Source organism: Saccopteryx leptura, chromosome 4 (assembly GCF_036850995.1).
Source record: "Saccopteryx leptura isolate mSacLep1 chromosome 4, mSacLep1_pri_phased_curated, whole genome shotgun sequence".
Taxonomy (NCBI): Eukaryota; Metazoa; Chordata; class Mammalia; order Chiroptera; family Emballonuridae; genus Saccopteryx; species Saccopteryx leptura.
The window spans coordinates 6,774,906-6,792,874 of record NC_089506.1 but is presented as its reverse complement, the minus strand read 5'-3'; the positions used below and the strand labels follow the sequence as shown (position 1 = coordinate 6,792,874).

Below are 17,969 nucleotides of genomic sequence, written 5' to 3'. Positions count from 1 at the left end.
AGATGTATATACTTTTTAGCAGGGGTCTCCAAACTTTTTACATAGGGGGCCAGTTCTCTGTCCCTCAGACCATTGGAGGGCCGGAGTATAAAAAAAAACTATGAACAAATCCCTATGCACACTGCACATATCTTATTTTAAAGTAAAAAAACAAAACGGGAACAAATACAATATTTAAAATAAAGAACAAGTAAATTTAAATCAACAAACTTACCAGTATTTCAATGGGAACTATGCTCCTCTCACTGACCACCAATGAAACAGGTGCCCCTTCCAGAAGTGCGGCGAGGGCCGGATAAATGGCCTCAGGGGGCCGCATGTGGCCCACGGACCGTAGTTTGGGGACCCCTGCTTTTTAGGGTGCGCTGTGCACTGAATAGACACGTAAGACACTTTGGGGACTGACTTGACTGAAATAACTTCTTCAGAATGAATCCTGAAAGAACTAGGCCACTAACCCGCAGAATTATATTATTATTAGCTGGAGGGGACCTTCGAGGTCACTTTTTCCAGATCTCTCATTTCGCAGATTAGGAAACAGAGTCCCAGCATAGCGGTGGCACAGCCAGGGACACACACAGCCTTGACTCCCACCAACCAGCCCGGGGTGCCTTCAGCAGCACCAGCCCACAACTCCTGGAGCCGTGTCCTCTGTTTCCCACGTGACTTCCGCATATTGAGGCCTGCGTGTGCGTGCCCACGTGCATGTCTGTGCGTGTGTGTGTCTGTTCGGACTGTGTAGCCTAGCCAGGTCACAGGAAAATATATCTAGCACAGAAAAAAGAAAGGCATCGTGTCAGTTAAAGGGAGGATTTCTGCTTCCTCCTGTCTCTGTTAACATGACTCTTAAGGAAAAAAAATGCTATGCCTTAAGAGGAGATTTTTAGGGAATGTAAAATCATGGTATTAGGCTAGCCTGTTCTGGAATAACCTTTCCCTGGTCTCTACGTTAAGGATTATTTTCTGGCTAAGGGGTCATTTGTGGGGCACCGAGGCCGTGTGTGTGTGTGTGTGTGTGTGTGTGTGTGTGTGTGTGTGTGTGTGTGTGAAGTGGTTTTAGCATATTGAAGGCGGAGGCCTTTGGACTGGACGCAGTGGAGGCGAGTCCGCGGGAGGGGCTGTAGCCGGGAGCCGGAGGGGGCAGGTGGCAGCGGGAGGGGCGCAGGAGCCCCGGACCGCTTTGCTGGGAGGGGCCAGGCTGTCACTGGCTGCGGAGCCGGGAGCCAGAGAGCCGCGGGGAGCACTTGGCCGGCGCCGAGCCGGGTCCCTCGCGCTCCGGGGCGAAGGAGAGTGGGATTCCGGCCATGGGTGAGTGCTGGGCCGGGGGACGCGGGGACTCGGCCGCTGAGGGGCGTTGGGGGGAGAAAGTGGGTGCATGCTGCTCGGAGTCCGCTTGCATCCGCCTGCCCCCCCCCACTTCTGTGTCTGGACTTGTCCTGGGAGCGAGGCGAGGCACAGGGGGTTCGGTGGCACCTAGAGGCGAAGCCCGCCCGGGGGCTGCGGGTCCGGACGCTCCAAGCGCTCTGGGAGGGATAAAGGGAGTGGGTCCCCGGGCCATAGCGGTCCCCACACGTGCCCATCTTGCCGTGGGCCGGACTGGGCGCAAGTTTGGGGGGAGCAGGAGCGGTGCGAACTTGGAACAACTTCCATTCGTCCAGGTTTGCGTGCAGGAGGGGGAGGGGACAGGCACGAGCGGGGTCCCTGACTAGTCCGGGTCTCAGAGAAGTGCCACTTTGGCCCAGAGGGTTTGAAGCTGCGTCCGAAGGCCAGTTCCTCCGACACCAGGGACACGAAGTGGCTCCGTGCCCCGCGGCGGAATGCGCGCAGGTCGCCTCTGCTCGCGTTTCTCGGCAGAGAGCACTCTCCTTGGGGCTGGAGTGGCAGCCGCTTGGAGAAGCCCCAGGAATGTGGTGGCTGTGTGGCTCAGTGGCTGGGTGCGTCGGGAGAGCTGGGTGTGGAGCGGTCACTGGGAGCGCAGCGGAGGGAGGGGTGGGTCCCCGGCGGCGAGGAGAGGCGCCGGGCGGGACAGAGGAGGTGCGCGTCCTCCGGGACCCTCAGAGGTGTTGCGATCGCGTGGCGGGGCAGCGCGTTTCCCACGCTGCGGACCAGCGGTCCCCCCGCGGGGCGGGCTCACTGTCCATTCAGCGCCTGTCCCCTCGTCTCGTCCTGTCCCCGTCCACCACGCGCCTCCCCCGCCTCTCCCTGCTCCTTTGTAGTGAGCGGTTTCTTCCACGGGAAAAGCGGCCTTGGGGATCGACGTGCTGGGGCTGAAATTCCTAAATTCCCACAGGCTCGAGGGTTAGGGGATGCCGGGACTGCTAATCCGAGGAGTTTATACACCCAGGCCAACTGGGGAAGAAAGGAGAAAGCTGAGGACATTTTTGCCTATGAATGTTAATTGTGGCCAAGACATTCATAGTCTCTTCTCGCCTGACCCCGGAAGAGTTTTAGAAAGACCCATTTTTAGGGTCTTTGAATAAAACCGTGTTGCCAATTGCCTCCAGAATGGACGGTCTTTCAAAGTTTTCTGAAAGAGGAGGGAGCATTTTCAAGTTAAAAAGAAATGATAAAACGCTTTCCCAAGTGTGACAGAATGTGTTTCCGGCTGTTCCCTCTCCTCCCTCCCTCCCACCCTTGTTTATGGGCATATAAACTCTGCTGGAATAATAGCACTTTGCAGGGGGAAAGCTCTCATAAATGGAAAGCCAGAGTGATTGATACAGTGTAATCTATTCATTTACTCTATTAAATGCGTTAAGATGACTCTTGGATCAAACACTCAATGTCTAGAAAGAATGACATTTTTCTTTCACCTTGTAACCTTAAGCTTGCATGGATTCTCTGTCAAAAGGTAAGGTACTCATTATTATGAAGTTAATTATTTCTCTAGCTTGCACTCCCAAACTAAACAGTTGGTCCTGGATTATGACTTCAATGTTCTAGGATAAACTGCATGATCCCTCCTCTGGGAAGGTGGTGTTGTGGAGAGGAGGTGGAGTTAACACCTGGCCTCATGATAGTCTTGGGCTTGGTTTCTAACTAACTCTTATGAGTGTTCTTCCCTATCTGTCATCTGACAGAGAGCTAAACACTGTCTCTCCCTTCTTGTGCTAGGAAGGGATGACATATTTTCTATTGTAATTGAGGTCACTAAAATCTCACGTTGGTGTCAGCTGGCTGGAAGGTGAGAACGGGCAGGGGAAACAGTGGGAAACCAGAGGTCAGGGAAGCCAGGGGTCAGGGGAGCCAGAGGTCAGGGGAGCCAGGGGTCAGGGGAGCCAGGGGTCAGGGGATCCAGGGGTCAGGGGAGCCAGAGGTCAGGGGATCCAGGGGTCAGGGGAGCCAGAGGTCAGGGGATCCAGGGGTCAGGGGAGCCAGGGGTCAGGGGAGCCAGGGGTCAGGGGGGTCAGGGGAGCCAGGGGTCAGGGGAGCCAGGGGTCAGGGAAGCCAGGGGTCAAGGGAGCAGGGCAAAGCATAGGCCTGCAGCAAAGGATAGTGATGACCTGCAGCTGGGACCTAGGACGGTGACGCAGACACACTCCAGAAGTTGGAAGAGCCAACAGGCATATGGGGCGGGTGACAGAAAGAAGGACGGAAATGTGTCCAGACACTAGAGAGAAAACACTCCATCATTAAAAGTCATCTTTCCCTCCTCTTGCAATTCAAAGCACAGCACCTCGTTACTCAGAACCTCTTTTACTCGGTGGTAGTAGGGGGTGAGGTTCAGCATCGGAGGCCAAACTGCTAGGAGAAGGGGAGACAGTGTAGGCGAATGCCCAACTGTGCCAGCGAGCTGAACCCATCTTTCCTCTGGTGTCACAACTGAAATGTATCCTTTCAAGAAAGAAAAATGGTGCTATGGGGTGAACAGAGCATCAGTTCACGTTTGACTCTGAAGACGGAATCCAGCTCTGGTCAGGTTATTTAATTGGTTAAAACATCGATACACCGAGATTGCAGGTTCAATCCCTGATCAGGGCACACACAAGAATCAACCAATGCATGCACACATAAGTGGAACAACAAATTAATGTTTCTCTCTCTCCCTTGCACTCCCTCTCCCTCTCCCTTCCTCTCCTTCTCTCTCTCAAATCAATAAGTAAATAAAAAAGAAATTCATCCTCTAGCACAGTGGAAGAATGGGAGTAGTTGATTCATCAAATATTCTGAATAATTGATAGCTACCATATCTATAATGCACAAGGCGAATTCTCATAAGAAAAGGAGTTATTTGCAAAGTAGGCACCTTGAGATGTGGCATCTCATGTTTCTCCCTTTGATTTTCTTTTCCTTCCTCAGCTGATCTAAGTATGCAAGGGGTAGTCCCTCCTACCCCCAAAATTCTGCTCTCCAGAAGGAAGATGATGAAACAATTCCTACTCCAAATGTAAATGCTACATTTTGGCTGCATGATTCACTGTAACTTGCAAGCTCTCTGGGGCATCTCAGGCCGTAGTGTGCAATATAGGTCAGCAACCTTTTCCTCTCCCACCCACATCACCTACTGTTCTTTGTTTTCTTTTAAAACTGCCGTTGGTATTATTAAGGGAAGTGTCATGAAAGGAGCGGTATGGAGCCTGGTGTGGAGGGATGAGCAGGATTTGGGGAGGGAAGAGGTGTTCTGGATAGACAGCAGGCCCCTTCTCCAAGCAGGAAGGACCGCAGTGGGAGGAGCAGTTAAGACACGGAGCTGGGTTGACACCGTGAGACTTGATTCTGAAGAACCTTCGAAAACAACCAGTTAGAATTGACGCAGCGGGGAGCAGGGAGTCATGGGAGTGTTCTGAGCAGGGGAGAATTATAATGAAATTAGGGAATTTCAGGAAGATAAATTGGGCAGTGTTTTTAAGACAAAGGACAGACTGGAGAGGATAGACCCGTCTGTCACCATGACCCTGGATGATATGACACGTGTCTATCCTAGCCATAGTGGAATGGTGGTAATCGTGGAAACGGAGAGAAAAAGATAGATGGCAGATATTTCTAATTAAAAAAAAAAATCTCTAAAATTAAGCAAACAAGCAATAAAGAGAATGCATATGATATTCTCTGGAGATTTGAAATCTTGAATCTTAGGGAAATACTGGGCCCTTGACAGACTATTTCAAGGGGAAAAAAACCAGATGGTATATTTTCTGGATGCTTTGGACTGGATATTCAATTTATTTTTGAAATGTTGACTAAGAGGTGATGGCTAACATCTGAACACAAATGCTTAGTAGGTTGGAAATACATAGTGAGAGTTTAATCACAGCACAAGCACAAGGGAAATAAGATGTGAGGATTCCCGGCCTTTCCGGAGAGGTAAATCCACACGCACACTCTGTCTGAGGGGGCGTGGAGGAGGTGCTGGCCCAGGGCCCGGAGATGAAGGATGAAGACTGTGCAGGCGGAGGAGACCCAGCCACCATACCTACTAATTGCCTCCGTGTTTAATATTCTAGGAGTCTATAAATTTTGACAAGAGAAGAAAGTCAGGCAGAAATATTTTGCTGTCCTTCAATTTTAGTAAAAAAAAAAATTTACTTGGTTAAGGATTTATAAAGTTGTTTGCTAAATTAGGGAAAGAATAGTAAGACATAGTATTGTCTTGAACTCAAAGTCTGTTTCCAGGAAAACTATGACCCCCTAGAGGCAGTTATGAACAAGGTACAAAGAGCCAAGATTTGAAGCAGGAGCAGTGATGATAATCCCTTCTGTGTTGGGGTGGGTCCCATTAATCTCGGGGATCCGGTTTCCTTTTCTGTTGGATGAGGGGGTTGGGCGAGATCCTATAAGTTCATGAAGCTCAGATCTTGACTCAGTAACAATGAGAGGAAAACGCACCCAAAGGAGATAAGGTTGAGCTATTTCCATTAAGCAACTCAAGAACATGTTAATGATGTTAAGAGTATACTAGGTAAAAGTTTTATGGGTCACGTGGCCTCTCATAGGTTATATTCACTAGAAAATGGTAAGTCCGGTCGTCTGAGCCTGAGCAGAGAAAGGTAAAAAACATCAGCGTTTATTTTCCCTCGTGGTTCTGCGGGCTGACTGCCGAGCAGTTCTTCTGTGAGGTGTGCTGTGCCCGGGCAGTCCAGCGTCCGCGGGGGCCTCGCCACCTGGAGGCTGGACTGGGCTGGCCATTCGAGAGAGCTTCCACATAACCAGCGGTGGATGCTGGCAGCGGTCGGGCTGGGAGCCCAGCTGGAGCCATCGCTGAGTGGGTCGGGCTTTGCACACATTGGTGGCTGGGTTCCAAGAGGGAACGTTCCTAGGGCAAGTGTTGCAAGAAACCCAGGCGGAAGCTGCCAGGATTCTTCGGACCCAGAACACCTGACATCGCAGAAGATCACTCACTGCAGCCATGATTAATGGAGCCCACCTCTCGATGTGGGGGGCGGCGTGCATGGTAGAGGAGAAGGAACGGAGGTAGAGCGCCAATGGATCTTGCTCCTAAAGGAAATGGAAGTGTGCTTCATTCATCACGTGGACATCACCAGGCTTATCCCTGGAAATTTGATATGGTTTTTGAAACACATAAGATAAGAGACTGAACCTTTCACGAGAATGATGAAAGTTTGACAGTCACACTAAAATTTCACACCAAAACGTTGAGTGTGGAAATGATGCCTGGTTAGAAATGTGTTAGTAGAAGGGTGGAAAAACTCTTTCCAAAATCATGTCGAATACAATCAGCTATCTGTCTTATTTCAGTATAAACCTGAAGTATCTAAGGCTATTTTAAATTACTGATTATTTTTTTTGAAATTGGGTTTGTATTATAAATTGTAATGTAATTCAATTAGCATAAATCCTTTATTCACTATCATTTTGTCACAATAAACCAGATGTTTTGTAGCTGTTTAGAAGGTGGCTTTTATTTTCAAGTATGTGTTAATTGTATAAAATACAGAATTTGGATTGGTATTATGCCGAATGAAAGTAAATCTAGGACTAAGTATACATTTTTTGGAAGATATATTTCTAAATTATATATGTAAGATTCTATTTAACAGAACTTTAAATATAAATTTTACTTTATTATTTTTAACTGGAAAGGGTCAGAACTGTCATTTATGATTACAAAAATATAGATCTTTGTCCTAGGCAATTAAAAAGAAAAAAAGAAAAATTGGGGTAAATGAGATGGGTTTAAACTCAAGGACAGAATTAGCTTCAGCCTAGGAACTTAGAGGCCTTTAAAAGAATTAGAGTCTGACTGTGTCAACTTTCTTGATCTGAGGTCATTCTGTTTTCCACTTTTTGACAAGACATGAGGAATTTAGGATAATGTGAAGCCACGTACTCTATGCACCATACTCATGACACAGCAAACACAACCACCTCTCCCCAAGAAATAAGGGCTGACCTGCAAAACCAATATAATTGAAATAATGCCCGAGGAGTCCAGAAGTAAGAAGTCATGTAGTTAAAACGAATTCTTCTTTAGTTTGTTAAGATAACCTGTCAAAATTGTCACTGCTTGCTCTCTAATGTACAACATACAAAAAGTATATCATAGCAAAATAATCATCTCTTGCTATTTCTATAAAACTTGTTCTTCTAGAAGCTCTAAGTTTATTGTCTAGTTAGGGAAACATAGAAGATATGTTAAATGCTGATTCCTGGCCCCACGACTAAGACGCAGGATCAGAATTGGGCTTGAGAAGGAGGCCTGCAGATCTAACAGGTGGTCCGGCCAGAGGAGGTGCTTCCCTTAGGAACGGCTGCTTCAGAATGCCTCACCCGTCAAGCTGCCTAAGCGCCCTGAGACTGTGATCTCTTTCCTTGTGTCTCCACTGTACTGCCCTTCATTTATGATCCCGGTCCCAGCTCTAAGACATGTTACCGAGAGCTGCGTTCTGGGAGTGCTGGTCCGGTTCCCTGTTGCACTTGCTAAGTCTCTGCGGCTGCTGCCTCTGGTCCTCAGCAGTAGCTCACATTGCTGGGGTGCTCTCCAGAGCTTACTGAAACTCTCCGCCCAAAAAAATCACTAATGGCGTGCAGCCTCCTGGTGTCTGGCATTATTTTGTGCACACAGCTCCCAGATCTTTATTGCTGTGCTCAGCTGCCTCCACCCAGCCATCCCTTTCATCTTTCAACCTCAATAGGGTCAAAGCTGAATCCATCCTTCCCGGACCTAACAGGCTCTCTGTCTGCCCTTCCCCTGCCCTCTCCCCCCCCCCCAACCCCTGCTCTTTGATCTTGATGGTGACCAGTATGCCTGGCCTTGTTGATATAATGTCCGTATGCCTTTATCATACCTGCCTGCAGCTGCTCACCCAGCTCCCCAGCCCCGCCCACCTGGACTTCAGGGGTCTTTCCCCTGCAAGTTCCCTCCCTCTCCCAGTCTCTTCGGGTCGTCCCCCGTGATGACCTAGCGCCCACTCTAGCACAGCCCTGATCATGCATTCTCGACCTGCATTTCCTGTGAGCTTCTCATGCCTGTTAAACCTTAACAAAACAAAACAAAACAAAATAAGCCCACAAATGTATTTCATCCACTCACCTTTTCCTACCTCCAAATATTTGATCATGCTTGTTTTTACTCCCTTGGCATGCCCTTTTTATTTCTCCATGGAAACGCAAACCTCTATCTGAGCCTTCAGTAGCTCGGCTTAAATATATTTCTGACGTGAAAAGTCCCCATGATTTGATCAGCTTAGTGTTTTCCAAAGCACAGAGTATGTACTAGTGAAGCGCAAAGTATTTTTATTTTATATGTTTTACAAGTACTTCTGTAGTATTTTAGCATGTGCCATGCACCATTGTAAGTGCTTTATGAACACTTAGAAAGTTAACTAAGTACAGAAAATGACCATTTAATACTAAGGGAGTTTTCTGCATTCCTATCTCAGGTTTTCTACTAAATAGTAAAAAAAGAGACAAAAATTCCCAGCCCTGGCCAGTTGGCTCAGGGGTAGAGCGTCGGCCTGGTGTGTAGAAGTCCCGGGTTCGATTCCCGGCCAGGGCACACAGGAGAAGTGCCCATCTGCTTCTCCACCGCTCCCCCTCTCCTTCCTCTCTGTCTCTCTCTTCCCCTCCCGCAGCGAGGCTCCATTGGAGCAAAGATGGCCCGGGCGCTGGGGATGGCTCCTTGGCCTCTGCCCCAGGCGCTAGAGTGGCTCTGGTCGCAACAGAGCGATGCCCCAGAGGGGCAGAGCATTGCCCCTGGTGGGCAGAGCGTCGCCCCTGGTGGGCGTGCCGGGTGGATCCCGGTCGGGCGCATGCGGGAGTCTGTCTGACTGTCTCTCCCCATTTCCAGCTTCAGAAAAATACAAAAAAAAAAAAAAAGACAAAAATTCATGACAAGGATGTGCTAGATATATGAGATGTGTGTGACAAGTTTATCCATTATTGTCACCGTTTTCAAATTCTTTACCTTCTAAAGAAAGATTTACATAGGAGAACACAATTTTGTTAGTCACTGTATGTATGAGAAAGTAAATTCACAGTGACAAGTCCCTAGAGAGGAAACAGCCAGAGCAGCTATTAATAAAAGTGCACAATTTGTGAGTAATTGGTTTCTTAGTAGAGAAGAAGTAGAGACCAGTAGAAAAATTAGTGTTATTAATTAGTTTCATTCATTTCACAGCAATTATCTTAACGGAATTCTCTTTACAAAACATGATAAATCTATCCTGGTTTAAATAAACTGAGATGTAAAGTGATACTCAGCTCACAGGAGGTAAAAACAAATTTAAAAATACCAATGAAAACTTATGTATCTCATTGCATCATATTAAAATCATCGCTGTGACAGAATCATTGTACCTAGAGTCCCCTGCACTTCCGTGATAAATAAGTATTCTCTGTTACGTGCTTGGCATTTCCTAGGACGGTCGGCCTTAGGTATTCTCACCATAAAAGAAAGAACAATGTGAGATGATAGATATGTTAATTAACTGACATAATTGTGTCAGTTCATAATGTACACATGTATCATTTAATCATTTGCATACTTTAAATATATACAATTTTACTTGTCAATTATACCTCAGTAAAGCTGAAAAGATTTAAAAATATAAAAGCCTAAATTAAAAATTAATTTGAATAGTTGAACAAGTGTTTCTTGAGGGTCAACCAGATGTCCACCCTTCTCATTTCTGCTGCAAATGGGTGTTAATTGGAGATATAAAACTCTCACACAGAAAACTCTCTGAGAATTTTACAAGATTTGGTCATGGAGAGCTAGGTTAAGTAAAGTGATTGCTAAAACCATCAGTCTGGAATGTCCTCTTTGTACTATTCAGCAGAAAACCCGAGAGAGGGATGCCAAAAGCAGGAATGGAAGAGATCAGTGGGGGCTGCAGTCATCCAGAGAGGTTTTCCGAATGAGGGACCTTGAAGAGAAGCTGGATTGTAGAGTGACATGACCAGGCACGATCAGGCAGGGCATCACGCGGCATGGAGGTGGCAGCAGGGTGGGCGTAGCCCCAGGAAAATGACAATGAGCCATGGGGGTGGACTGTGCATGCTCAGGGCCCCCTCTGAAGTGCTGCCGCTCTACCTCTCTGACATGAAGGCTACTAAGTCGCCCACTCTCATGACCCCTGGAAGGAGTATGGGTCTTACCCTAATAGAAGCGCGCCTCTTTGATGTTCAGCCTGCTTGTGGATTCAGCTTTCTAGCTAACCTCTGCAGTGGACTCCCTTCCTGTTCACTCCCTGTCATTTATAGAATACTTTGCCAACTATGTTGTTCTCTGACTGTCTTCCCAGGATCTTACAAACATTTTCAGCCCATGTGGGTTCACCCTCTTCACCATTAGTTATTTCCACCTCAACTCCTCTACTGCACTGTTGGCTTTTATAACAGCCCTGGATTTTATCATTAAGTGGGATTTTCTGAATATGTAAATTTTTTTTGTACTTCTTAACCTCCTTCCCCTTTTCCACTGAATGTGTAAATTAATATCACTCATACACACCAATAGCATGCCAGGACCCCAGAGGGCATGATTCATATTGTGTTACATGTGTGCCAAGGAGTTCCAATCAGTAGAACAGAATGTGAGTGGTGCCCTGGTGGTGGGCAAAGTTTGGTTCTGCTGGCCAGAGTATCTTTTCTTTCTGTTCTTTCACTCTGTTAATCACATGAAACCTTCTCATTATCCTCATAGAGTCCTTAGAACCTTGTCCTATTTGCTTGCTTTCTACTGAAGCCTATCCTGACTTCTTATCCATTCAATCATGGCCGTCGTTACACCCACTCTTTGCAAATATTCTTGACCCCTTGGCCTTTTGTTGGAAAGAGTCTGAATTACGGGGGTATAGATGGGAGGAAGGCTTGGTATAAGGATCGAGAAAGTGCTTCTCTTACATGATCGTATAGCTGTAGCATTTCAGATTCAGAACAATAGGGAACTTAGCAGATGACATCACCGATGTGGTTGAAGGGAAGGAAATAAGAGAGATAATGAGAGCAGAAGCTGTCCCTCTATCTCTTAGCATGCCAGCCAGTCGCGTTGGTATTCTGGTGAGAGAGGAAGGCGCCATGCAGCGCAAGCACAAACGGAAAACATTCACAATTCAGGCTGAGTCGCTGTGTGCGCTCTGCAAGCCGGCTCCTTCTGATTCCTTAGTCACTGGCTTTCTCTTTCTGTCCCGGAGGAGGCTGTAGCTCATTGTGGATTTAGTGGCTGTTTAGGAGGAAGAAAACATCTAGTCTTTGATTGTTGACAGGCAGCAAACGGGAGTGCTGAGCCTGCCCGCCACGGTCCACTGGCTGGCTTCTTTGGCCCGTAGGCTTTTGGCCGGCTCAACTGCTCTGTTCTGTCCTGGGAGTTTAAGGGATCTGGCTGGCTTGGTTCGTTGTTGTTTTCCGATTCCTATTAACACTTGCCAAACCTTTCTTTAAATGCATCTTGAGAACCATGACAGCTTCTAGGGCAAATTTCGGTTTTGATCCCAGCATCTTTAGAAGAAGAGCCCCAGACTACAAAAGCCATTTCCTCTCATTGGCTGCTGTGGGCGCAGGCTGGCTGTCGGGGTCACAGCAACGCTTCCTGCTCGCCACCTTTCAGTCCTCTCCCTGAAGCTTCTGGACTCTTGAACACATAACTGCGAAAACGTTAGACCTCTCCGGGAAAATAAATGAGTTCTTTCGATGAAGAACCACTTAACGGAGTTAATTAAGCATTCTTTACCAATGTTCATTTCTGAACTAAGCTTGAAATTGTTTGCAGTCCTTTTTTTTTGTTTGTTTAATTCTTCCAGTTTTTATAATTAGGCTTTCAATGGACTTAATCTTTAATTTAAAAATGATTATTTTCCAGACGGTTGGTTGCCATTGCTTAGGTTACAGAGCTAATCATACCCAGTGATAACACGGAGAAGGGCAATGAGGTTGCTATAATCACAACATCAGAAGTACGCAAGTTTTGTTTTCAACGAAGACTCAGGACATTTTATAGTCAATGATATTGTCTTGAGAGGAGCTATGGTTATTTTATTTTTCTAGAGAAAGGAAATTTCAGGAAGGTAATTATTTTTTTTTGTATTAAATTCGACATATGAAATACAAATAGAAAAGGATGTTTTTCTTTTTGTTACCAGTCACAAATAATTGTGTTTTCTCCCTACATAAAGTATCTTTTGGAAGCAGAGAATTATAAGGTTTAGACTTCTCCAAGACAGGCTAATAGTGGAAAATGATGATATTACTTTACATTGTATATCAACTTGACTAGAATTTTATGCTCTCCAATTCACTTTCTTTGCATTTTTTGGTTAAAAAAAAAAAACAAACAACGACTCTGTTTTCAATTCTCGGATTCAGTGACTTGAAAAGGTGACCTAAACTCCATTTTTAATTTATTTGTCATTCGTAGGCAAGATAATAATACTATGTATCACCTGTTTTTGTTGACATGAATAAATAAGGTGAGGCATGTGAAATAGTTTAACAGAGTGTGGGGCCAAGTGATAGTATTCCATACATATGCATTCACATGGGATGTGTGCAGCACACATACACATACACACACCATTGGCTATGAAAGTATGTTGTGACTAAGTCTTCAGTCTTAATCTCTTCTATTTCTATCATATAAGGAATTCTAGATTTGTGAGGCTAAGTTAAACTTTAGTCAAATTATTGCTTTCCCCCCCAAAACCATTGTACAGGACAGCTATGTATTTTCTTAGGAATAAACAGATTAGCTATTTTTTTATGAATAGAAAATACTATTACAGATAAAACTGAATTAAGAGCAAGACCCCACCCAGTAGGCTTTTAGGGATGGGCTTAAAAATGAGAATTTGCTTCATCGGGAAAATTTTAAACTTGTGACTTGCAAGTCAGTGAACTTGATGCTAGATATTGGCAGTACAAAGGTAAATAAAATCGGTTTTGACTTAGTGATAAACAGTAGGAGTTATATGGTATAACAGATGCTACAGGTGAAGTTTGTGTGGTCTATACAGGCAGACGGTAGTAGTAAAAATTCCTCCTAAAATGTCAATAAAGGATTCCTAAGGGAAGTATAGGCTGAGCCATAGAACTTGAAGATGGTTTGCTTGACCCCTGGATCAGGGTAAAGGCATTCCGGCTTAAAGGGTAAGTGGTATTGAAGTGAACAAATCGTGAGGCACTTAGTGACTTGGAAGCAGCTCAGTGGACTGGGGTGTGGAGACGGGGGAGGTCTGCAATGATGAAGAGACTTGCACAGGTAAGCAGAGGACATCAGGGGGCCTGTTCAGCGCACAAAGTAGCCGGCCTGTCATGTAGTTAAGCATGAGGAATGTCTGTTGGGAATTCAGTAGGGAGATAAGGTTCTGAAATTTTAATTTTATTAAGATCATTCTAGCAGCTTGGAAGATGAAAAATGTGGTAAGCAGAAGATTAGAAATAAGGAAGTTTCCTGAAGCACAGTTTTAAGAATTGAGGTAGAAACATCCAAGACTAATAAAAAAGCTAATATAAAAGTGTTCAGAATATAATTATGTCCAGGTACTATTTACTGGAATGGAAGGATAGTTAAAGATCCAAAATTTTATTTTTAATGTTTAAAGGAGAAAAATCTTGTGATCATCTTAGAAAATATATATTTAATAAAATTTAACAGTAATTTATGCTAGAAAATAATAAGCAAATTAAGATTAGAGTAGAATATTTATAAACTGATCTAGGATAGCATACAAAAACCTACAAGCAACATTATACTTAGTGTGGAGAGACGAAATGCATTCCCAACAGCATAGCAACAGGACAAGGTTGCTTAGTGTTCAGTGCTGTCTTATAAGGCCCAATTGGTGCACTTAGAAAGTAAAAAAATTGTAAGTGGTAAGAGTGGAAAAAAAGAGATGAATCTGTCATTAATCAGGATGACGTTCTTGTTTATATATTAGACTAAAGAGGTTCTACAAACAATAGGAAATAATAAGAGGGACCAGCAGGGATGCTTGGTATGAAGTCAACACAGACAATCAAGAGCATTCTCAGATGTCAGCCATACCCCAGCAAGGGGAGCTGAAATTCCACCTAACAATCGCACAGGTCCGAAATAACCCTACAAATAAATGTACCAAACTTAGCAGATTTTAATGGCGTATATAGATAAGACTACATGATGAGACATATCTGCTTAGTGAACATCAAATGTCGTTATCAGAAATATTCCAGTTCTTTCATGGAATCCCAATAACAGCCCCAAAGAATCTTTCATGGAATTGACAAGCTGGTTCTAAAAATCTGTATGAAAAAGAGATGGATGTTCCGCAGATTGGTGATGTAATTCCGAAGAAGAAAAAGAAGGGGATGGTGGCAGATCAGGCCTTTCAGACATTTAGATTTATTTGTGAAACTGTAGTGATTATAACTGTGGCCTGATCCCTAAATAAAACAGAGATGAATGGATCCCAATAAAATGATGAGAAACAGATTCAGATGTCAAGTGTCCTAAATGTATGATAGTAATGCATCCTAAATGCATCATTGTAAGACTATGCAGTAAAGGATGTTGGGAAAACAGGTTTGAATAGAGAAAGTGATTAATTTTCATTGTATTAGAAGGAATTATTTTACCACTTCACACATATACCTACCTCATTTCACACATGAAACTAAATTCTTGATGGATCTAAGAAGAGGGGCCTAATAAGGATCTAATTGTTAAAAGAATCTTAAAATGATAAAGAAAAATATGGGAAAGTATCTTGATGACCATGGCATAGGAAAGAGTTTTTAAAACATAGAGAAAAATGTAGTAAATAATGTAGTAATAATACAAGAAAAACTGACAAATTTGACCAAACTAGGATTTAAAGTGTCTTTATGAGAAAATAAAAACATTGAGAAATACAGGCCAGATGATAAAAGTATGTTTTAAAAAATAGATAAATAACTCTTTTATAAGTCATTTTTTTAAAAAAAGAATGATGACAATAGAAAAAATGAATGAAATAAAAGAACAAGATTTTCATAGAAGAAGGAACTGTTGGCATCTCATTAACAAGTCAAGAAATGTTTTCATCTCTGGTAATGAGAAAATACCAAACGCGCGCGCGCGTGCGCGAGCATGAGAGAGACACCGAGAGAGACAGAGACAGGAGAGATAACAAGAGAGGAGAGAGAGATTGAGAAAAGAATAGAGAACCTGAATAGTTCCGTATAAAATAAATTGCATTAGTTGTAAAGCTTGCCACAGGCACAAATGGCTTTACTGGTGCATTTGACCCCACCACCATTTAAGGGAAATACCATAGCAATTCTATTACAAAACCTTCCAGAAAAGACAACTGGAAAAACACTTCTCAACTAATTTTATGAAGCTAACATTACCCTGATGCCGAAACCAAAGACCTCACAAGAGAATAATTCTGCAGATTAACAGATCTCATGACTATAGATACAAACATCCACAAGGGAATTTTAGCAAGTTGAACCTGTATAAATTATCCAATCCTTATAACTGTAAATGGTGAATTTTAGTGTATAACAAATAATATGCCAATAAAACAAAATCTGGGGCAGATATGATTAAATATTACCTTTGGTTAATTTTAAGCGGCGGATTATTTCTTTTTAGTTATATTATTTTTATGTTTCTTAAAAATACATGCAGTAAAAGTTATTTCGCCCAGTTTTTAACAGATTAAAGGGAATCTCCCCCAGCTACCTCGTTTTCCCATTCCTGCTCTGAGCCGTCTGTCATCTCATCGTCCTCAGATCACCCAACCTTCCTGTTTTCTCTTCTTCTTCTGTTTCCTTCAGGTTCACTCAACGTAGGAAATCTTTTCAGTGTTAGACATGGGAGAAGAGAAGTGAGAATTTCTTAAGCAGCCTCTAATTAAAGTCCTTCAGTTTATTCATTCCTTAAACATCGAATAACATTCCACTTTACTTTGTATTAGAAATGGAATCCATTTTAAATGGCAAGGAATTCTGAAGGGCAGGCATCGAGCCCCATGCCTGAGGAGCAGGCTCCCCCCACCCCCGTGTGAGAGATCCCCAGGATCCCTGACTCCTGGGAAGCCACGTGTCCCTGCATCCTTTCAGAAGTCACATCCCTATCACTGTGGCCAACATAAATATTTTATGTTTCATTTCAAATTTGAAAAAAATTAATTTTCAACAACCTGTCCAAATGCCTGTTCTGATTTGACCCTGCACAATTTGGCAACATAATTATTTATCATTCCATCAAACCAACTTCATGCTAACACAGAGGACTTGAGTTTATTTCCTAGGAAGTCCAGTTAATAGAAATCGAGCTTACGCATATGGAAGACAATAATAAGACGCGTCTCAGAAAGTGAGCAAAATAAGTTATCATGGGTCTGGGGTTCAAATCCTACTGCCATTATTGTCACAACAACCTTAGCAGTGGGAGTAATCTGGCTGAGGCTTCCAAGTTTTTGGCTTCCAAGTTTTTTGTTTTTTAATTTAATTTTAAGGTTCATTGTGTGGATTGATGATGTACGTAAGTTATTTCAACCAGTACCCAGGTTTAGCAGATGCTCAAAATTAGCTGTTACAAATTTTATTATTGGGTGAAATAATATTACTGCTAAGTAGCGTTAGGACCAAAGGGTGACTGAGATGACACAGTGGTCAATAGAGTGGGACTAGAAAGGAGCAGCCTGTACCACCTCCAGAGGAGGAAGTGGAGGGCTATCTTAGCATTACTGTTACTGCTAGGAGTTATTACTGTATTATTCACAGAGATTTCTTAAAAGACACTAGTAAATGGTAGCTCATCAAAAGTAGCTTTTTTCATGCCCTGGACAGTTGGCTCAGCAGTAGAGCATTGGCCTGGCATGTCCAGGGTTCGATTCCTGGCCAGGGCACACAGGAGAAGCACCCATCTGCTTCTCCACCCCTCCCCCTCTCCTTCCTCTCTATCTCTCTCTTCCCCTCCTGCAGCCAAAACTCCATTGGAGCAAAGTTGATCCAGGTGCTGAGGACTGCTCCATGGCCTTTGCCTTAGGTGCTAGAATGGCTCCTGTTGCAACGGAGCAATGCCCCAGAGGGGCCAAGCATTATCCCCTGGTGGGCATGCTGGATGGATCCCAGTCAGGCACATATGGGAGTCTGTCTGCTTCCCTGCTTCTAACTTTAGAAAAATACAAAAAACAAAACAAAAAGTGGCTTTATTTATGAAACTTTCATTTAGTGTCTTGAGAAACATAGCATTTAAATATATTTTTTTGCATGTTCATTAAATTTGGATGAAAGACTTTTGAAGCAGAGACAGCAGCGAAGGGAGAAGCCTCGAGTGGGCACAGAAAGATTATGCAGTGTGCTCGGGAAGGCAGGGGGTAGAACCGGCGTGTTTAGGGATTCAGAGAGGTTGCAGGGAAGTCCTGGGTCACGTTATTCCACCTCTTGACTATCAAAGATCGCCTCTCAAGGAGGACGCCAAAGCCCTACTTTTATTTTGGTATTACTGTCAGTACATCACCCAGATATTCAATTTGGCATTTACTCCTTACTTGTCAGCCTGTTATTGATCACCTCACTGTGAGGCTGCTCATATAGCAAGG

At 44.1% G+C, this 17,969-nt stretch overlaps 1 protein-coding gene across 1 annotated transcript in view; it reads left to right on the top strand.

Moving 5' to 3' along the window:
• The first annotated feature begins 1,136 nt into the window (after positions 1 to 1,136).
• Positions 1,137 to 17,969, top strand: part of GPM6A (glycoprotein M6A) — a 239,831-nt gene continuing 222,998 nt past the window's right edge. The window contains exon 1 of the mRNA XM_066380102.1: positions 1,137 to 1,308. Coding sequence (XP_066236199.1) covers positions 1,305 to 1,308 — 4 coding nt within the window. The 5' untranslated portion in view covers positions 1,137 to 1,304. The remainder of the gene's footprint in view (positions 1,309 to 17,969) is intronic.